A 22,565-nucleotide genomic window follows, 5' to 3' on the forward strand; every position below is an offset into this window, starting at 1 on the left:
ACACCTTCGGTAGAAATAGTGTTAAGTCATAGAGTGAATTCCTACAGAAAATAGCCAAAATTCTACAGACATCCCTTCAACCTCTATCCACTCAGACCACCGAACCCAGTTACTCATCTATAACACAGCCTACCTCCGTACTTCATAATTTCCCTGCAAACGATACACTGTCTCCTTAAGATCTACCGAAGTTCTGTTAGTTTGTAACCGATAGATCGATGTTTTCGTTTCAATTTGTAAGTTCTCGAATTTAACAACTGATAATTGAAGAATAACATCTGGTTTGAACTGAAATAAATATAATAACGGTTACGTTTCTAATGCAATATCTATTAGAAATTTTTGTCACTAGTCTGACACGATGTTAGAGGACAAAGGGTTGATCGTATGAGATGTTTGTCTGACAGTTCGTAGACGTTTCCGTTCAAATTCAGTTTCTATTTCTCGCGTCGCGTCGCCTTTCGATACCAAACTCCTACGTTAATAGCTCGAGAGTGGATAGGAACATCCAAACGTTCCGTTTTATGGAAAGACAGGAGAAGTCGGTATCTCAAGTAGGTGGACACCTCAAGAAATTGATCTCATTCGATCGCGGATGTTGCAGCAAAGTTCATTGTGCTGTTCCGTGTGGGTTTCGTCTATTCCGACGCTACGGTCGTGCGCAGGCTATTTTATTGCACAATTTAGTGAACTGTGCTTTATTACCTGTTTCATATCCTTTGTCCACAGGTACTTTAGGAGTGGACAGCATATTTAAGCTGCATCGATACCGATGCATGTAGAGTGTTCAACGATTGTGTTACAATATTTATGTGGTGAACAGGACATAGTATACAGGGAATGAGTAAAAAACCTAGTGAACATATGTCGAAATGTCAACCGTTTTCGAGGCATAAACGTTTTTATATGTTAACACGTTTTCAACACACTTGTCATTTTCGCATAGACAATTCTACCGAGATATAGGCATCTAAAGGCGTCACAGCAATATTAATCAAGTAAAATTTAAAGATTTATTCAGACCAACAGGTGCTTCACCAATCCTCTAAATTTTACAGCCTAAAAGTTAACCCTTAAAACAACAAGGTCCACTTTATGAGCAAAGCATAATAGAAGCAATACTAGTATTAAACGTTTGAAATGTGTTCAAGAATTGAAAGAACAAAAAAGAACGTATGAGCACTCCTTTCGTAATCTACTTTTATATACGAATCTATTGGATGCTATCGATCTTTTCCGTAATTTTTCATTTGGTCCTTTAACCCATTCGGAATCAAGACTCCATATCACTTTCACCATTAAGGTTTACTTTTTGTAACCTAGGCGATCTTGATCGTAGATTACTCTTTTCTTAGCTTGAAACCGATAGAAATTTTCATTTCTTTAATGAAGCTTTAATTTTCACTCACAAATAAAATAACACAATTTTCCACTGCTAATCGATAACAGAAATTCATGATTACACGTACGGCATGTACTCCGCTATGCACCTGACGTATAATTGATCTCCAATGGGTTAACACGTCGAATGGCATGGGGGTCACCGGTAATCTCCAAACAATTCGAATTACTATAGTTCACTCGATTACACGACGACTATTTGGAAATATTTCTATATTATAAATAATGCTACCTCGGCTAGATGAACGTGTAATGATAATAATGCAATCCTATCACATGATTTAATATTACTGTTTCTTCCATTTTGTGCACAGTAGACACCCGCGAACGTGAGTTCCTATAATGCGAACTCCTGTAACGCGCTGGAGATTTTGCGACCACCGTTTAAATTGAGCATTACATCGTTTTCTTCGCTGCTACCGATTTCTCCCACCCCCAAACTCTTTTATTTTCCATAAAACAGAAAATAAGAGTCGGCATGGTAATAATCATTTAGTCTGTGTTACTTTTTATTACTCGTATTACACGAGGAAAATCACTTTCTATAACGCGGAGTCATACAACACGTAACGTATTAACTCTTTGAGTACTGTAAGCACATAAATGCGTCCAGCGAAAGTCTTCGTTGTGAACTATGGGCGCACATATGAGTTTTCCGATCTTTTAAATCTCACACGTAACGTGATGACAATTATGAGTGTACGATATTAACCAGTTAACTACGTTCGACGAGTATACACGTCATTTTAAAATTCACAATAATACTAATTCTGTCAACGATGAATTATTTATTTTTCTACATTAACGTGTAATTCTTCTTTGTGTTGCTTTAGTTTTTCGTTCGAATATATTATAGGTGCATTTACCCTGCGTTCTACTAGTGTGAATTCCATTAATTCGATTTTATTCTGAGCATAATGAGAGATTTTTCAAACTAAATTCCACAGTTAACAGGTTAGCAAACACGTTTTTTACCGAGATTCAATCTCGCGAAATCAAGGAATCACGATTACAACTTAATCATGCATTGCATGAATTTATGTAGTCTATCGGTCTTCAGTGGGCAAACTAAGCAAAAATGCATCCTGTCCACACGGAACGTTTCGGCTGGAAGTACTCAGTACTCACAGGGTTAACTGTGTTATACGGGAGTTCATTATATTTTGCTCTATGAAATCGTGCGGCATTCAACGCGTTAACGCCATGCCGACCGGTGAATTTATTTGCAAAAAACGTCTTTCAACACGTATATTTTATTCACATGTAATATACTAAAAAGATTTAAATGATCTAAACTAATGGATACAATCTGGAACACTCTTATAATCATTTATATCTCTTTCAAGTATAAACCAACATTTTCCTATCGTTTTATTTCTCTTCCTACATCTGCAGCGAACAAACAATGGTTCCTACAATATCAAAATGTTCTTATCTAAATAAAATTTGTATTCTCTTCGAACTTGGTTTCTAAAATGAATACACGTTGTTCGATCTCTACCCAGTGATAAATTAACAAAACAAACAGACATTCTACAAAAAATGAATTGATTATTGAGATATTTATTATTGTGAGGTCATTTCACAGTCCTGTCAAGTCTTCCGCCGTCGAGCGTCAGTATGCTTCGAACTATATCAGTCTCCCGACAGCAAAGTATCAATGCAAATACAGATACAAGAAATGTCGCGACAACTCCGGTGACCGGTCAGCAAGACGTTAAGTGTAAACAAAATCGTCCAGCCCCGAAGGTTCGCTTACCCGAGATTGTGCTTGCCATAAGTTGACGGTGTCGTGGCGATTTGTTGATACTTCTGCGTGACAGCCTCCCTCGGCTGGTGACGATGATTGCCATGATAAGCGACCGTTCTGGTACCGACGTAATTCACCGCCGCGACCGCGTTGAATTTCTCTTGTTTCGGCGGGCCGGATCGTTGCTCGTGCACACGCTGCTCCACGTGACGCCTCGGCGCGTCTGTCGTCGACGACGCCGTCGGAACAGGTCTCTCCGCGAAGGTGTCCTGGCGCGGCCAACTATTCGCGGCGTTCTGCTGGGAGTCCCTGCCGTCACGGTCGTGTCGCGTACGAGTGAATTTCTCGTGGTACCAAAGCGGCCAAAGGAGTCTGTGGCTCGTGTAGCCGCGATGATCGCTGGGGAAACGTTCGACCGGCGCGACTTCCGCGGGTAGAACGATCAACGCGGCGCACGTCAACAATAATTTCGGTGTCAGAGACATTGCTGCTCTGCTCACGGAGCCAGGGGTTGAAAACAGTTGACCGGTACCGGTTCTTGAAACAGTTATAAAGAATCGGAATAGAGTCACAACTGTTATTACATAAATCGGTTCTGAGTTATATTTCGATTGTTAATCCTCGGGACCAATATTACCGGTTCTAACTCTTATTTCTCAGTTCTAAAGGAAACGCGGTAGAGAACCGTAACGGAGGAACAAAGACTGGCAATTATAGAACCGACACAATACCGGTACCGAAGAAAAGCGAGACGTAGCTCAGAACTGATAAACCTGACAACAGTTATGACGATTTCGGTTCTCCATAATCGTTTCAATTGGAACCGACTTCGAACAGCTTCAAACGGTTATATTTTTGGAACCTTTTCAATCCCTGATCCGACGTTGTTGCTCTCTGTGCCCGAAGCCTGTGGGAAACAGCCGCGCGACGAACGATCACATTCTCGATTCTTTCGGACGGAGACGTGGGAACGTTTGAACGAACGTGCTGCGGCGGGTACGTCGACGAGGCTCGATGGACATCCGGTGCGAAATCGTTCGAAGGCAACCGAGAGCACTACTGAACGAGACACACGGAGTAGGCCCCACGTGCTTGAACCGTACCAACCCCACCATGCCTCTCTCTTTCTCTCTTTCTCCCAGGTTTTCTCGTTCGACTCACTCGTCCTCCGCCGTTCTCATCTTGTTTCTCTTGTCCGATTCACGGCGTCTTTCTCCTTTTGGTACGGGCCGCGCGCTCTCTTTCTACCTGTCTGCTCTCCTGATACCTCGCCGCCTGCTTGGCTAACCACCTACATATCCTGCACGCGTTCGACGAGAACGTTGCGAGGATAGAGACGGCACTCGCGGGACGACCGATCGCTGCACGCCGAATGTATTTCGTGTCCATTTGCATAAGTTTCTGCACCGTGGGACGTTAGGGATACGGTACTCGTTCCTAGGCGATCGTTCGCTCGATCGTTTTTTTTTTTAGTAGAAATGTCGATACTGTATGTGGGTATGTACGCGTATGCATGAGTAATAGTCGAAATCGGTCACGTAAGAATTTGGAGTTCAGCACGTTCACCGACACAAGAATTTTTAGTTTTTGTGTAATATTACTTGCTGCTGTTTATCTTTGTGAAGCTGCATAATTAACACGTTCAACGCCGCACGATTTCATTGAATAAGGTATATAGAATGGAAAAAATATGGTATTACATCATTTGATTAAGTTGAATTATTATTATTGCACGTTCGTGTAGCTGAATATCACCGCATTAAGTATATAGCATTATTTATAATATAGAAATATTTTCAAATAACCATCGTTTAATTGAGTGGGCTACAGTAATTCGATTTGATTGGGGATCATCGGTGACTCCCATGGCATTCAACGGGTTAACGAAACTTTTATTATTCGACAACATATACGAAAACTTATCAATATTCACACTATTAAAGAATCATTTGTATTATATTTATCTGTTTAATTGTTCTTTAATGTATGTCTCTCGTTTTAATATTCAGGGTTATTATTTTGAACAGTCAAAGTTTAGAGCATCAGCGGTTTCTTCAGATACATTACTACTGCAAGTTTTTATAAATGTATTCCTATTCTATGTGGTAACTGTTTGAGGATACAGAATAGAATCAACCTTCTTTAATACCCTTACTTAAATATGTAATAGTAAAATGGAATATTATAATAATTATAGTAAATTTATTCAATAGATTATTAAATACCTAAATAGATTATCAGTTATTAAATACGGTAAGGGAATGTATTATAAATCCTTATATAGGAAGGGAGTAATTTAAACTGAACGATTCCTTCAAATAAGTCATTAATACTCGCATAATTGAAGAAGCACGTAGCGGAAGCCGTTCGGCAAAAAATCACTGCCACGATAATGCTCTTATTATCCCGGACATTAAATCAAAGGTAATTACGAGGCCCGCCACTGGCATTGTCTCCTCGCATGCGTGCATTATCAGGCATCTATTCATTACCGCAACGTAATTGTGCGTGTAAACGTGGCAATGAGTGCACACCGAGACCACGCGGCCGCCTTTACTTTCAGTCCCTCTATTATCCGGGTGCGAAATCGATCGACTGAAATTCCAATTGCGGCAAGCCGCTGCAATGGCTTTCGTTTGCTCCATAATTTCTAACCGGCGTGAACGCACGGGAACGCGTGAGTCACGGCCTACATTCGTCCCGAAGTCGTGACACCTTTTGTCATGGGTAAACGCGAGGTTACGCATATCACTTTTAATAACATTTCTACCAAAACTATCAGAAAACACCTTTTTAACATTTTTAACACTGAAATTGGCGTACCAGTCAAAACGACGGGTTTCAATCTTTTTGTTCCGCAATTATTAATATCTCAAAAACATTGAACATTCGAAATGATTTTGAGAATAAATAGATTCACTTGTATACTATAATAATTGCTTGAAGAAACCGAAGATTATATATTATTAGTATTTTTACAAGGATTACATATCAATCGTATTAAATGCTCGGTGGTTCTAGTGTTAACACGATGCCATGAAACGCTTTGGCGCTTTATGTGTGAATTATTCTTTTAGAGTAGATAAAAACCACAATTTTTGGGTTACACTATTATCTAGTTACTTCCGACCGCCGAAATAATTATTACACAAGCGGTTCTCATCAAGCTCTTTTATTCTAATATTTTATGATTGCAATGCTTGCGTAATTATGTTAGGCAACCAAATAGTATTTACGGTGTATGTAGAGTTTTATTATCCTGCCAACTCCTTTAATCATTGAAACAGTCGTTGTTACTTTCAATAAACTGTTCTCGACGCGATATATTTCTTCTATAGCTCGTTTCAGCGAAACCATGTATCCTTTGATGGAAAAACTGTCGCTGTATTAACCTTTGCATTTCAAATTCGTTTTATTAGAGTCGTATAACTTACGAAATGAGATTCGAATCCTGCTGCGATGCTTGCGCGTTTTCTCATCAATATACGTTTGTCTATAAACTTCGTAACTAGAATTCCAAGGAATTCAGAATAATTCTTGCACGTATTTATTTTAAAAGGATTAGGGTTAATGGTATGTAAGAAAAATGATTTGTTTTTACTCGAAGCATAGAAATACTTGTTCGTACCGAATGTAAAACCACAGTGTTTATTTGTATTACTAAAGCTATTATGGAACTGTCGTAAAACTATTGTAAAAATGATATAAAGTATTTTGATTGTGTACTTTAAAGTGCAAGTACTTTGATATCATTTAGATTCTAGTACGTCTAGATTACTTGAACACATCTAAATATCCATAAATGTAGATTTAACGAATCAAAATTTCAAACGTAACAAATAGGATAAAACTTTTGTTCAAAACATCTTTTCATATTATTCATATTGTTCAAGGTAGATTAAATATGCTTAGAAAAACCGAACATGCAATAGGTGCAGTTAATCATAGAAATATCTGTCCATCCATAAGTATGATACATGTTTCAAAAATTACAACTAATGTTTTTCTGTAAATTATACATGACTTCTTAATTGGATTCTACTCTAATTTGAACTATACGAGTCAAGGTTTATAACACTATAAATTATTATAACTACACTTTTATATTTGTTGAATATGTAAAATATACTGCGTAAGTAGAATACTTTTTTAAGTAATTGTAGGTAGGTACTTAAATCGAAATAAAGAAATGAGAATCAGCTATAGGATATTTTCTCAAGAAGCTGGTAAAATAACGTCCCAGTTATTCAAGTCCCATGTGACGAAAATAGTAGCATTATTGGGAGAAGCTCAACGAATGCAGGTAACTACATAACCGAATGGTTTACTGTTCTACCTACCGCACCCTGAATCACAGTCGAACTTCTGTTTCATTGATCAAACTTTTCTGGCGAACTCGATTTAAATTAGCCCGCGGCCTCTTTTTTAACGAAATTGCGACAGGGCATTCGAGACAAACTGTTTGCAACTGCGGTAATTCACGATCGTCCTTGGAGAATCAGTTCCACCCTTGAACTCTCAAATCTAATTTCATTTCACCCTTTTACGGAGTTTTCCAGCGATGCCGCTGACTCGCGTCAATTTATAAACAGGACTGTGAAAAATATTTCGAAGGATTTCTCGAATAGAAAATGTGAAAAAAGTAGAAAAATGCATATACATGTGTGCGAATATATTATTCGGTGAAATACATAATTTCATCAATTCGGAGTAGTAACTATTACCGCTAATAATTATATTTACCATTCAAGAATAATTCAATCATTAATATCGAATTGTTGAAGTTGTTAATTTTTCTTTGAAATCTTGTATAATCTGAATTTTTGTGTACAAAGCGAAATTATGTAATCAATATTTCGTTGTAGAATTGTATTATCACATTATATCACGTATGTAATTATGCACCAATGCCCAAAACGAAAATGTATCAAAATGATTCACAGAAACGAATAAAGAAATTGCTTTAGCAATACGTAAACTAAATTACAGAGTGTCTACAGAAAAATTAAAGAAAACAAATTTTCGAGATTGGTGGATCTAGCGTTAAACGAAAAGTAAAAGTACTCGATTCCAATAATAAAATACAATAATATTAAACCACTCAACTTAAACAATAAACGACTATCGGCTACCGATTTGTCTCAAAGAAATTTATACGATAACTATTATTCTCATTCTACATTACCAGCAACTCAAAGCAATTTTAATAGAAAGAGCATACTAACACATAAATAAATGACACGCGCATGAGAAGAAAAGTTGTAGATGTATTTTATTGTTTCTATTAATTACATATATAAATCTTATAATATATTTACTGACGAAATTGTACAGTTCGTAATAACGAATTGTAAATGGCTCTGCTCCGGAGCCCTCGAATTCATACAGTGAATTTCATCTGGCTCAGTAAAACTAGATCCAATTTCGACCCAGTACGCATCGTGCTCGAATTGATATAGTACGAAAAAAGGATTAGAAAAATGAGGAGGACCTATCAACGGCCAGTCCCGGCCGATCTCGGTTCATTTATCACGATGAATTATTCACCGTCAGAAAAATACGCGTGCACGAGCTGTGGACAAAGAGTCGCGAAACTTCTTGTCTCCTCCTATTCGACTGTCCCTGTTGTCCCCGTGTCATTTGGCCTGAACCCACTTCTTCTTCGTCTCCTCCTGTTCCATGCGAGGGAGATGATTTATTGCGTGCGGGCATCGAGATGGTGCGTTATAAAGGGAGACGGAATCGCAGATATCTTGTGGGGAAGATAACATCTGTGGGAGCCACGAGAGAGATTTGCGGTAGACAGTGACTCCCCAGCCTCGGACTGCCTACGCATCTTCCAGCCGCACCGACTGGTCCACCTGCATTGCAGCATTGCACTGGTTCAATGTCGGTGCAACGTTGACCGTGTATAACGAACGGAATGTTGTCCGGTCGAAAATTCGCGTCCACCGAACCGTGCGACGCCACGGAGCAGAAAACGTTACGACCCGCAATCCCGTCGGACTGTCGCTTATCAGTCAAAAATAGAGGACAGGCTTCGAATATACGCCCAGCTATTTTATTTAATAACATAGAAAGTTTAGGAGTAGTTATAAATAGAAAAGTGAAACGAAGAAGTTTGAGGAATTTCAAATGGAACGCGCGAACCGTGAATTATCATTGGAAAATAAAGGAGAACGTTCCAACATGGCATATCTTATTTCATAGTATAGAAAGTTTCGGAATAGTCGTGGAAACATAAATATTTCACGTTTCTGTTATTACACTAAGACTGTGATTATTATAATACAACTTATGTTTCCCGTTTTATTTCTAAATACCAGAATGAACGTAAGCCTGCCTTTGATAATGAATTCCAGGGATTCAGCAAACGTTTTGCTAGTTTTCTTTCCAGCAGTGTTTTGTTATTGTGCGATCTATATAAATAAAAATCTAAAAAAGCATCCTTTGATTTTAACTTCGATTAACCAGGATTTGTAACGTTTCCGTTAATTTAATGTTACCATCTGAGAATTCGAGTAGAATTACTTTCATATTTTTATCCTGGAAGAAAAGTCTAGAGATATTCCGTAGGAAACCTTGAAAAAAGAAGAAGACTAGTGAAATATAGATATTGCCAAAGCAAGTCACGTCCGGATTTGTTATTGGTTTCTCAGGGAATAGCGAAATACATTCTGGCAGTGTTGCGAGGGAGCATGAACGATAATTCAGCAATTTAGGCGATTTGGGATTCGTAGGTGCACACGGAGGAGATCCCAACGCAATTTCTGCTCCGGGTCGGCTGCGACGTGCTCGAGACCAAGGTCAGTGGTGCTGCGACCGTACGTAGCGAGGTCTGCCCGTCTTTTTATTCTTCTCCTCGAGGTTGTCTTCGGAAGCAGCGCACCAAGAACAGTGAGATAATTGCGCGCATCATCGTCGCGCTATTGCCCATGACGTACAGCACGCATCGCAAAAACCAGTAGCGAGACCACCAATAAATTCCCATTATGGGCTAAATATTCCACCATTGAACGCCACCATGGGCTGATTCAGGTGGAAAAAAGTAATATCGTTAAACAATTCTGTTTTCTTTGTCTATCCATTTAATCATATTTTTAGGCAACAATTGAGCCACTCATTGGACAAATCGCGTATTTGTATTGATCAATGTTTTATATTTCGTGCAAAAAGTTAAGCGACAAAGGCGCTTTAACGATAAGATCTTAAAAAGTTCAAAAAATGGAGTTAATCGATTTGGCCAGCGAGCGGATCAATTATATAATATTAACATTTTCGCGATGGGACACGTAGTTCTACGTAATTTCAAATTCTTTAGTTGCATTTGTAACGTTTAATTTTTTAAAACTTTGAACAACAAGTAGCTATAAGTATCATACTCAGATGTAACATTTCTTATATTCACATACCTATAAATAGTAGAGCCTTGCCGTACTCAGTTACAGACTTTTGGAAATTATCTGTCGTTTTCCGCTAAACGTTTTTATCCGGTTATTACTCGTCGCGAAAGTGTGTTAACGCTAGATTTATGACGCCATCGTTTAAAATAATGAATATAATTAAAAATACTTTGATAATGATTGAATAATTGTGAGTTTATGACTGTTAGCTTTTCAGTTCCGAGGAGACTGTTATAAATTGCTGTGCATTAACTGTAATGTCTGCTCTATAGATTTCTGCGTAATTAAGAAGACAGTATTTCCCTGAAAGTGGGAAGAAGTTCTAGTTTAACGGGAACGTTTATACCTCTCAGAAACAGTTAAAGTTGCGACAAATAAATTCACTGGGAACGTTGTACAGTAGATAAATCTGGACTTGAAACCTTTAATCGCTCCGGGAAGTTCTATTACAAAAAAATCTGATTGTCCTTTCCTTTTTATATTTAAGTAGCTTAAATTGAAATAATGCTTCCAACTTCTATATTTTACTTTTATATTCGAAATAAAGCAACTAAAAGTTGGAATTGAAGAATTACAGGATTCCGTGCAACAATAATTCATGACATCTACAAAATGATTCACGCCATTATCAACCACTTTCACGTTTGTAATATTGAAAGTGAATCGTTTAAAACCAACCAGATCTTTCCTCCGTGTTGCGACGTCGTTAACTGTGAAATCAGTTTCCAAGACGAATGAAATGTGCAACGCACGATAGCGCGGTGAACGTAAAAGCGAGGCCAGAAGTTCGACTTCCTGATTTGCACGCTGTTCTTTTGTTTTCACAGAAAGACAGGATAAAGTTTTTTTGTTTGCGTGTCACCTAATGTCATCTTACTTACTTAGTATATTAATTTTTACCCTTAGAATTTTCATTACAGTTGTATTATTTTTAGTAATCTTTTGTTAGAATAGCATATAATTTTATAATTTAAGTCTCGAATATTGATTAACGGAAAGATAATACTGGATTTTGGATTAAAAAAGAAAGGACGATACAGTAGACTGCCGCGCAACATGCTCTCCTATTATTTATTATCCTATAATTTATATAACCTGACGAACAAATTGCGATTAGTAATTGACAATAGTTAATTAATTTTAAATGCATATATTAAACATTACGTGATATCAGTTTGTAATTAGGATAATTCCGAGGGAAATGGCAATGTTTTCTTTGAAACGCATTTAAATGAAATCTAAAAGAATTAGAACACCTGATTTGATTTCTGAACAAACCTTAATAACTTTCTTCTAAAATAATCAACAAGAATTAAAATGACAAAAACATTAATTGTAATAGTAATATTTCTATCAAGAGAAATAGTAATAATTCTATCAATTATTTGTACAAGATAATTGAAGTGACCATCTCCCTCGGAATTACCCTAATTGAAACGAACAGTTTATAGTTAAGGGCTGTAAATAAAGAATTATGATAATAGTAATAATTAATAAACAGAAGTTTAAGATACAATCAAATAAATAAAGTGTATTACAATTCATAAAAGTACGCTCTGTAACGAAAACAATAGGAGAATATTAGATCGCAGGGCTGCATGAATTCATTACCGATTAATTTCCGGTTTGTTTCCTTAATATAAAGTGTGCATAAAGCTCAAAATCTTTGTTGCTAGCGGCGGAATCTATTCGTTGCAGTTTTCGTCTGGTTTTATCGTGGAAAATGACGGAGAAAAAAAGAGTCTTGATCAAAGGCACGCTAACGTTCTCACGTAGAATACACATCGTCAAGCGCAGACTATAGAAGAATTTGTCTCACATAAAAGAGTAACGTTGCGGAAGGAATTAATGACCGCGGTAAATCGTTGAGGTCGCAAAGATACTATAAACTTTAACCTTTATCTTGGAGGAAACGTTGCGTTCGTGGAACGACGCATAAAAGGCTCAATCGGACGAATATAATTTTTGACTCGCGTTACGTCAACGTTACAAACTGATAATAAATTGATACGCATCGCCGTAAACGTATGAAAGAAATATGCTGATCACGATTCCTTAATATAATAGGTACCATTAAAAAACTCTTTCTGAACATCATATTTCTAAATCATTTTATTTCAAACATAATGTACATACACATACCAATAGAAAAAAGTAACTTTCGAGCTATTGCTTTAAATATGTTGTAGAGACATTTTTCGAACTAGTAAACAGTGGTTATTTATATTATGCTGTGTGTTATTTAATTATACTTGATTTATATGACTCATGCAGCATTCATAAATGCGTTTTGACTTCCATTTGCGATCAGTAACCAGAAAAGTGATTAGTAAAAGTAACCATCTTTCAAGTTCATAAATTATATTCACGTAATAATATATACTCAAAACCAGTTCATCCCTTCCCCTGAAAAATAGAAAATTTGGAGTTGTGACTCTACAGCAGGGAAGTGATAAATCAAATTTGCTCAGTGTAACAATAGAACTGTCAATTGATATACAATCCTTATAAAAATTGTAACAGTAGATTTTTTTCAATTCCTTTGTTATTCATTATAGTACTTAAATGGAACTATTTTATTTCAAAATCATTTCAGATATTTAACACTTTTAACATATCAATAATTATGAAATAAGAAAACTGAAACTTACCATTTTGACGGGTGCGGTAGTTCTAATGTTAATTCAAATTAATGTTCTCCCATTATTTCAACAGCATTCCAGCCAAACTGGTATTTTACATCGAACCTAGGAAACACAGTACAAACTTCCACTGCTTTGGTCTAGCGTAATTTGTGAAAAGAGAAACGTTTATAATGGTTATGTATTTTGCGTCGCGATATTGGGATGCAAAACGTAGCTTTCGAACACCCGGTACGTTGAACAAACACCGGCGCATACGTAACCAGGTTCTGACCTACTGACACGATCCAGTGACGTCACGGGAAGGTACGGGAGTTGGGAAGGAGTGAAAAGACTATGTCTGCTGCTAGCTGACCCATCCTGAACTGGGGGGATCGTTTTCCCTAAGCTGGGGGATGTATCAAACTTTCGTTCCGTCTTCAACAAGGAAGACGACACAACCAGTCGTCCAGATTGTCATATTAACAAAAGAAAATTATACAATTATCTTTTTATTAATCACAATTTTCTGTATTCTTTTTATCCGTGTACCCTAAACCAAATAACCAAAATCAAATCCAAAAGATTGATTAATTTTTGAAACACATCAAAATTTAGATTCAGAAAATTCGTAACTTTCCAATACTGGAACACTGAAGCTTCATTTAAATTTATTTATGAAAGTAAGAAAATTATTTTAGTTACTATACGGTAGATTTATAAAATAGTCTACAAAATCACGCATGGAAAATACGTGCGGAGGAGACTTGTCATTTCCAGGCAAGGGTTAATAAATAGTATATATAGCGCACGAAATATCCACTATTATTTCTATTCTTTTACTTTCGATTTTTGATAGAATCTTTTTTTTTATAAAATAAGTGAAGATTGTATGTTGTTAAAACCATGAACTAGTACGCTTTCATAATGTCCAGTGTGCCTCAAATTGACGCGCTCCGCAAACCTAGGGTAAAATCTCGCGTAAAACAAAGGAGAATATAAACGTGATACTTAATATTTTCGAGAATCGATCGGTCGTTTCTCCGAGATCGGCGAACATCAGGCGGGCAGCCGGGGGCCGCGCAATCCTTTGTCTAAATTCTTTCCCCCCCGGCACTCCTCGTATGTCATTTTAACCGACTTTTTTTCTACCATATCTTTACAATTTTTCTACAAGATTTTCCCGCGTGTAGAACCGCGATCCTGTCGCGTGTCCGGGACTTGTTCACGACGATCGTCGTCGAGGGAAATTCACGGTCGTAGGATATGAAAAACCGTCGCCCCGTTGCCAAATGTGTCCCCTTCTGCAAGAGTGACGAGATACCTGACAGTTTGCTCGGTTAGCAGCGGTGAGCGGACTTCAAATGAAAATTATTTTGTCCTGTCGTTTGAACGGGCCTATTTAAATGAGCTTCGATTTAAAAACTGATCTTATGAGAAACCTATTGACGAAAATTGTTTTGACACAATAAACTTAACCTATTTCTTTATAAATAATTACCTCATTGCAGTTTTTTTCATCGTTGAAGCGTTAACTACGACTAGTAGGAGATACTACAGATGTATTCCGTAATACAACCGATGAATGTGATCTCCAATTTTCAGAGAGATCGACACTGACATTATAATATGGATTTCGGTACAGAGAAATTGCTATTATAGATTTCTTATCTGAAACAGAAACTTTTGTAACATAATTAATTATCAAATTTGTAAAGGTTTGTTTATGTTGTTATCCTTCACATGAAATTGTTATATTGAATATTTGTCTGTACTTCTATTTATTCAGCTGAAACTTCCTAAGATAATTTCAATCTATGTAACTTAATTGATATCTACAGTCGACGGGGAAAATATTGGGACCACTCACAATTTCCAGAATGTTTCGTGTTTTTTAGAAAATTTGAAGGGTTGAACGGAATTTAACTTGTTGCTCAATAATGAAGAGTAATAATCGTTGTGAAGATTTCCTGATTAATTTAACAAAAATCAATATTCTTCATTGCACGTGGTTTAAGACTATTCTGTTATTTTTAATATTTCACTTTCAAAGTTAATACGCACTTACAATAAATAAAATATTCCGTAACATTTCTTGCGAATTATTAACAGTAAGTCGAGCTTAGATGGAGAGAAATTCATATGACAAGGGGTAAACTGCAAATGTTATTAATTCCGAATATATTTTACACATGGATAACAACAGTTTATATACTATTATACATATAAATAAATCACAACAAAGTACTACTAAAAGAATTCACGCTACAATTAAAGGAACAGAGGAATCACATATGATTAATATGCACATGTGTTTTTAATAGCTTGAAAAAATTATGATTAAATTATGTTCGAACTTCGAAATTTCACTAAAAGCACAAAATATGTCGAACAATGTGCGTTATTCTAATTTTTTAGTTAACGACTATACATAAATTAATGTATCATATTATACGCATAATCCAATAACGAAAGTAATTCCGTGTAAATGTTTATACTTTTTATTTGAAAGTCTGTTGTGCCTGTTGTTGTTGGATAGGAAACATATCAACGACGTGGGAAGAGGGCCGTTTCCGCGTGATTCTCCACCGCCACGAGGACCACGGCCGTGCACGTTTTCCACTGCGTTGGCAGTGGACGCGAAAAACCGCGGTGGAGATCCAGGAGAAAGATTAGGTGGAAAGTTTGGAGAGGTTCGAGACACATCGAGGTACATATCGTTTCTCAGCATTTCTTTTGCAATTAAATTCAATTGTCCGTATAGAGACAATCAGTAATAGATGGACCGTGACCTTCTCAAATGCTATTGCGGAACAGTTCGTTTCACTGTTAACCTTTTTCACTTGAAAGTTTTTTATTGGAAATATTCAGAATTTTATGATGATGACAATGTTTTTTAAAATTAATTTATCAAGAAATCACATACAAATTACGGAACGAAGCTATTTCATTTCAATGTTTCATACATTGAGCAGTGTCCAAAGATTAATGGCGACTACCACAGTTTATAATTTTGATGCATCAAATCATGTGGCGACTGAAAATCGTCTTTCGAGTGCAAAGGGTTGCAAGTTCAAAAGTATTTTCGCTAGTGATTCTCAATGCCAATGATCGATCGCTTAACGTCCCTCTAAGCAGCCAGATTGCGCGCGCAATTGCAGAAGCTTGTTTTTCATATTTATGTTTACTGTGTACTAAATAATTTTATGATAGATATAATCAGCCGGAGAACAATATTGCGTGATTATGTTTTTAAAACATCCTCTGCTTACTTTTTATCTTTTAAAATGAACTGAGAAATATCAAGAAAACGTTTGTTGTGTTACTAAAATATACATATATCATTTTATGTGGTTTCGGTTTATAAAATACTACAATTTTATTCCTATCACTTCATTTTATAAACATTTCTTTCGTTAAAAAACAAATTATAATACTGCAGGTAATATTGAAATTAAATAACATTCACTGTATTTAACGATTATTTGGAATATGTAACTTAATCTTATTAGTCCTCAGAAAAAGAACTACAAAATTGTTTGCTACATTAATTTCTGTAGTTTTTGTACTTGCCACTAAATTAATTTTTACGTGGTATGATTAATTTTTTACGTTTCTTTCATTGTTATTTTTCTTTTAAAAACACAATTTCAAACTGTGACATAAAATAAAGCCAAGTCATACTAAATAATCGCCCAACATTCGCTGACAGATAGTTAATTACAAAATGCTTCAGTCTGGCATAATTAAAAATATTCAAACCGAAATTATTCAGTCTACTAAATAAAATTTCACACATGTTTTCAACATACATTTTCATTAACAAGAGCTAAAAACACTAAAATGCCAGCACAAATGATTAGACAAATTATATATTGACAAATTATTTAAAATTTAAATAATTAACAAATAATTCACAATTAAATTTAAATAACTAGTAAATAATTAATAATCGAATTTAAATAATTGCAAATTTTTAATAATCATGTTGCAGAAAATGATACGAATGACATGAAATTTTATTGAACGTTTAGGGTTAACAAATAATACACGCGAAAGCTTTAACTTGAATTCTAGGTAAAGATACATCTAGGGAAATTCTATCTTTCGTCGAATTCTATCGTTCGCCTCTAAAAAAGACATGAACGCTTATTTCTAGTACAGAAAGCAGCCAAGCGTACGATATGTACAACTAAGCGAAATACAATCACGTCCAAAAGAAACAACAAAGAGAACATTTTCCGCAACACTTTTAACTGGAGAACGTGAGAGGGTATATACATACCATGGGTGGAAAGTTTCGAGATGGAGATGAAAAAAAAAAGAGTGAAAAATGCTCGAGCTTCCGAGGCACATCCATGACACAGTTTTACAGCTTTGATCGAGCAGTGGCGTTCGCTCGAAATATTTAAGCGCATACATAGTAAAGTACTTTTACGGGGATACATGTTACTTACAGAGATATGATGAGTGCGAAAGGAATGTTTGCGTGTACATATGTGCGCTACCTCGAAACGAGTGTAGCACGCGGAAAGCTCGCTGGCCTCTTCAAAACGGTTGCTCACACACGGCGAACTATGTTTTCGAAATTGAAACGAGAGCTACTCAGTAATACTCTATGCCGTATCATTACCGTAACATATTACGTTCTACTTGATCATGAAGCTACTTTTCCACTATTTATCACAACTACTAGGATTATCGATTTAGAACGTAGTTTCGACACTGCTGGTTTCAACTATCCCGATTACTTGTTAGCAAGCTGACGGCTACATAATTTGAATAACTGAATGTTTAATTATTCCATCATTGGAAAAATAAATCACAGATTCTTGCTCCATTTGATTTAAACTAGTTTAACGTGTCACCGAGCATTTTGAATTGCATCGTTTATTAATTTATGAATTAATCTCGACTTTTCTATTGACCATGCTAAATTTCGAAGTGTCAAATACATTTGATACATTCGCCGACGGTCTAAAATTTAATTTCATTCTATTAAGGAAATTCACGAATTTCCGCTTGATACTAAACGTACCGGTTTCTATACACCCATTCCCATAATATACACCAGTCATATAACTGGTTATAAAATAGAGGTGAACAAATGAAACGATAAATTTTTCTTAACGAAACCAGAAACGATAGGAGAGATAAAAACTACAAAAACCGAATCGAACAATATAAGAACTGATATAAAGTTAAATGGACGAAGAAAAACGTAGAATTTCTAATCAAATTTGAAAACCGGTCGTTCGACCGGTTGCGGTTTAGTGTTAATTTACTAAAATTCTTATGTAACAGTCTCCCCGTGATTCAGCGCAGTCCAAACGCAAACCACGTTTCACGTGTAGCACTCGCCGCCGTTAATTGTTCATTCTCGCGGGACGGTGACCCCGGGGGAACGTTGAATTCTCATAAGGATCTCTTTACTTTCGCGATTTTTCCAGAAAGCCCGGGCATAAATTACTTTCATACTAACATTACATCCCGCTGAACGCATGAAAGTTAGCCTTGCTTCGGCCGCTTTGCATCTGTGCTCCCGATAGATATTCGCCGGCTTTACGGCCACCTCTATTCCGCCTTCCGAGTGAGCCTCGCCGCCTCGGAACTCTAAATAATCTGAATAACCCAATTCGTTTTATCGGCAACGTGGAAAAAAGCCGGGTGCCACGAGCCCGTAATCGGCTATGCACGGAATAAAACGCAAATGAGATTCTTAAGCACGCTATCGACGTTTCCGCGTCCACGCCGGCCACCATTAACGGCGGCACGAAAATGGAATTGGCGGACATTGATGTATCTTAATAAGATACCAGCCGTTCATACGCGTAATTTCTTATCGATTAATAGTCATTCCGCGCTTGCACGTCGGCAGGACAACGACGATGCGCCATGTAAGGATGTCCCACACGGTTCCGAAACGATCTCCGCGCACCGCGGCCAACGGTATCGGCCGATCAAGGAAGTTCCGAGACGTTTCTTCGCAATTTACCGAGGCCTCGTAGCAGTTTTCTTTTGGTCCTTATCGAGACGCGTCTCACCGTGTCACGGTCGCCTTGACATCGGCCCGCTGCCGTTATCTGAAATATATCTCTCCGCTGCTACTTGACCTCCCCCGTATTTTCAGCTTTCCCGTTCGATCCGATACGAGATCTTCCACCCACAAGGATGGAAGGTGTCCAGGTTCGATTCTGCCTCGCGGTGACAATTTTTTGGTAATCAATCGCGATCGATGAACTCCTTGCTAACTCTGGATGGTTTTAGGGTATATTGCTTGTACCGTGAGCCTCTCACGTTAGCTCCATCGACCGTCAAGCTAAAAGTGCACAGGGGCAAGGGGACTCTTCCACTCACGATACTCGAGCCGCCTCGACTTTCGCTGCATGGTCATTATTGGCGTGCGGCAATGACGAAGGACGGAAGCTAGACCGAATGCGACGGAGTACGATGGAACTATAGAGAATTTTGTTTTCTATCGTTATGTCTTACTTCTTTGCAATTGGTCTCGGTTCCGGCCTTCGCCATTGCTACGCGCCAATAATGACCATGCGTTGAAAGCCGAGGCGACCCGAGCATCGTGACTGGAAGAGTCCTCTTGTCTCTGTGCACTTTTAGCTTGATACCCGATGGAGCTGACGTGAGATCTGTATAGTAGGTACTCCTAGCGAATACCTTTTCGCTGTATGTGTAACGATCTCTTAGCGTTTTAGTGTAGTTCGAACTGCAGAATCTACTGAATAGTATGATAAGATTGATTCTAACAAATAGAATCTTATCGTATTACTTGTTACCGATACAGTCGAATCTCGGTAAGCTGATTCACATGGGATGCAAAGGATGTTCGAATTCTGAAGGTTCTATTTTCTTGAATTTCCAAGTAAAGGAACTACAAACGAAACCTCGACGTATAAAAGTGCTGCGAGACGATTATAACATGCATATAGTAGTTTGAAACCTTTCAAAGTTATCCGAAATTCGATTCTGCGGAACGGAGTATGAAAGCGGGAGAATTGTACGGTACCTTGTGTTCCTACGAGTCTTGTCACCTTTCGGCTAGCGTTCTGCGATAAATACGTTCCACGTACCCGATTGCGCGTCGCGAAACTTTAACCCAGCCTGTCTTCTGCATCACCGGGGTTCTTTATGGTCGGCACTTTTCTACTCTGAAAGACCGAACTCGTTACGTGGGTACGTAACGAAACGCAGCCGCTCTTTCATCGCCGTCGACCACTATTTGTCAAGCTCTCCTCGCTGGATAGGCCATTAACGTTCCTCCGTTTTCTTTCGCAAGGCCCGCCTTTTGTTCTTATCTACTTGACTATAACAGCCGCGAATTCTAGTCGCAGTTAGCCGACCTAAATTATTAACTCGTATCGATCAGCGTGAGTTCCCCGCCGCGGCGATTCGATGCCTCAGCTTTTAAACTATGCACAATGTCACGTTTTCGCTTCCGTCAACAGCCACGTGCATCGCGCGACCGTTACTTACCTAAAGCGCTGCGCCGTTTCAAGGCGAACGGAACGAAGGTTTCCTCTTTCGATTCGATCTTTCCTTTTGTTTTTCGCTGATGCAAAGGCGCGCTCGTTCCTTTCAATAAATTACGTTTTCCATGGAGCGTTCGGTTTGCAGCACCTCCACGAACCTTCCGGCTGGTCGTTCTTTCCATTCGGAATCGAGTTCCGGCGAGTTGGGAAGTCAATTTGTTTCCCTGTCGCGGCAACCGAACGTTTGCTTCGATTTTAGGCGATCGATACTTGTTGCAGGAACAATCCTCCTCCCTTTGTTTTTTAGAATAATAAAGTATCTTGTTCGGTACGTCAAGCTCGTTCTTGCACGACACGAAATCGAGTGGTTGGGAAATAATTTGAAAGCGGAATTTTTAACTGTGTCGCACACTTTGGTTACAGTTTCGTATTTATGTTATGTGCCTGTGAGTTGTGTTATTATATATTATGTATAATATAGAAACGGATTTATATGAAACTGGTCTACAAACGAAGATGAAACATACGGATACCTTCTTTACTTTTACGTGATCAGTTATATTGAATTTCTAAGATCGGTAAAGATGGTAAAGATACTAGATAGATACTAGAATACTAGAGATACTAGGAAATACTAGAGACGGATACTAAAGATATCTGCCTCATATCGATGAATTGATAACACCTTGCAAATACTGTGTTCATAAATCTACCGTCATAAATGCAATCACGTTATAGATACGTTGATTAAATATATTCTCCAATGCGGAACGATTAACTTAAAAACATCTCAGTAGGTATTCATTTTAAACATTATTTTGTGTAACAGCTTTTTACGTAAAATTTGATGTTGCGCTCGAACTTAGGATGAAGTATTAGCCACTCCATTGAATAAAGTGAAGATGATCTTCATATCAGCATAAAAAAGCGAAAAAGAAATAGAATAACAATCAGATTACAGTGTAGTATTTCCTTCTGCAAACCAAGTAACTTTTATAAAAAAAATTTATTTATACGGTGAACAACATACAAGTAATTTGAAGACGTCTCGCCCTGTACACCGATGGCCGGTACAGCATTACAAATTATAACACTATTTACATTGTGTCGTTCACACGCGACATCAATTTAAGCGATTCGAATTAAGTGATACCGAACAAAATTGACTTTCGTTTTCAGGAACGTCACTATTATTTTCTCAAGCTGTGCGAAATAAATATGTATTCCTAAAACTCATACCATCTTCACTTTCCAACGTTCCCTTTTCTTTTATACTGACAGACTCTACTCACGCGATTTTCATTCGGGCAAAACGAATCCACGCGGAACGGATACTCCACGTAAATGGAAGGGCGGGTGTATTCGAAACAGTTCGTCCGCGAAAGAATGCGTGAAGCATTCTGAAACAAACATTGCGTAAAGCCGACCGTGAAATTGTTTTTCCACGCGTAAAGTCACCCTGACCTTTTCACCCGGGCACTGATCACGATCGTTTCCCTTCCTCTGTATCAGGTTCAACTACCGCTGACAGTAAGTCGTCGTTCACGGCCATTCTATGTTTCGACCAGCCGATCGACCCCCAAGTTTCAGGCAGCCCGCCAACGAGTGGATCTATAAGGTCAGTTCCAACGGTAAAAACGCGCGCGCTGGTGGCTAATGCGGAATTCCCCCCTGTCGGAGATCTTTGCCAAATGGGTCAACCGTGGAGAGAAGGGTGTACCGGCGGCCAACGCAGCAAACGATATTCACGACACTCGGGGAGCCATAAAAGTCTGAACCCGGCCTAGTACCGTAATCTATGCTGGCCCCTCTAAACGAATTATAGTGGATTTAATGCCGAACAACCTTGAAAAAGCACGACGGTCACGAAATCGATGCCCCCCCCCCCATACATCCCTCTATC

At 37.9% G+C, this 22,565-nt stretch overlaps 2 protein-coding genes and 1 long non-coding RNA gene across 12 annotated transcripts in view; 1 reads left to right on the plus strand and 2 right to left on the minus strand.

Annotated features, from left to right (window-relative positions):
- The window catches only part of slow (epidermal growth factor-like protein slowdown), a 30,984-nt gene extending 26,141 nt beyond the window's left edge, over nucleotides 1-4,843 (minus strand). Inside the window, exons 1-2 of one of the 2 annotated variants that reach the window (XM_031983123.2) lie at nucleotides 4,014-4,843; nucleotides 3,161-3,643 (exon numbers count right to left, since the gene is read on the minus strand). In XM_031983123.2, the coding sequence (XP_031838983.1) occupies nucleotides 3,161-3,636 (476 nt within the window). In that variant the 5' untranslated portion in view covers nucleotides 3,637-3,643; nucleotides 4,014-4,843. Of the gene's footprint in view, nucleotides 1-3,160; nucleotides 3,689-4,013 lie in introns of both variants that reach the window. The other variant, XM_031983122.2, reaches the window with a different exon arrangement.
- The window catches only part of LOC116429793 (uncharacterized), a 31,210-nt gene that overhangs the window by 6,386 nt on the left and 2,259 nt on the right, over nucleotides 1-22,565 (plus strand). For 4 of the 7 annotated variants that reach the window (XM_076371697.1, XM_076371698.1, XM_076371700.1 and 1 more), the window contains 2 exons: nucleotides 15,715-15,885; nucleotides 22,175-22,280. In XM_076371697.1, the coding sequence (XP_076227812.1) occupies nucleotides 22,218-22,280 (63 nt within the window). In that variant the 5' untranslated portion in view covers nucleotides 15,715-15,885; nucleotides 22,175-22,217. Of the gene's footprint in view, nucleotides 1-15,714; nucleotides 15,886-20,619; nucleotides 20,705-22,174; nucleotides 22,281-22,365; nucleotides 22,433-22,565 lie in introns of those variants that run through there. The other 3 variants (XM_031983126.2, XM_076371699.1, XM_076371702.1) reach the window with 3 other exon arrangements.
- Nucleotides 12,674-22,495, minus strand: LOC116429792 (uncharacterized). 3 transcript variants are annotated; one of them, XR_004235556.2, is made up of 6 exons: nucleotides 22,127-22,495; nucleotides 20,667-22,062; nucleotides 20,200-20,533; nucleotides 14,677-14,858; nucleotides 13,206-14,573; nucleotides 12,674-12,960 (listed from the first exon to the last, which is right to left on the minus strand). It is a non-coding gene; the product is annotated as an uncharacterized LOC116429792 (long non-coding RNA). The 3 variants fall into 3 exon arrangements; XR_012999589.1 differs by having other exon boundaries at nucleotides 14,677-14,846; nucleotides 20,200-22,062; XR_004235555.2 differs by having other exon boundaries at nucleotides 20,200-22,062.

The sequence above is a fragment of the Nomia melanderi genome, chromosome 10 (genome assembly GCF_051020985.1).
Source record: "Nomia melanderi isolate GNS246 chromosome 10, iyNomMela1, whole genome shotgun sequence".
Taxonomy (NCBI): Eukaryota; Metazoa; Arthropoda; class Insecta; order Hymenoptera; family Halictidae; genus Nomia; species Nomia melanderi.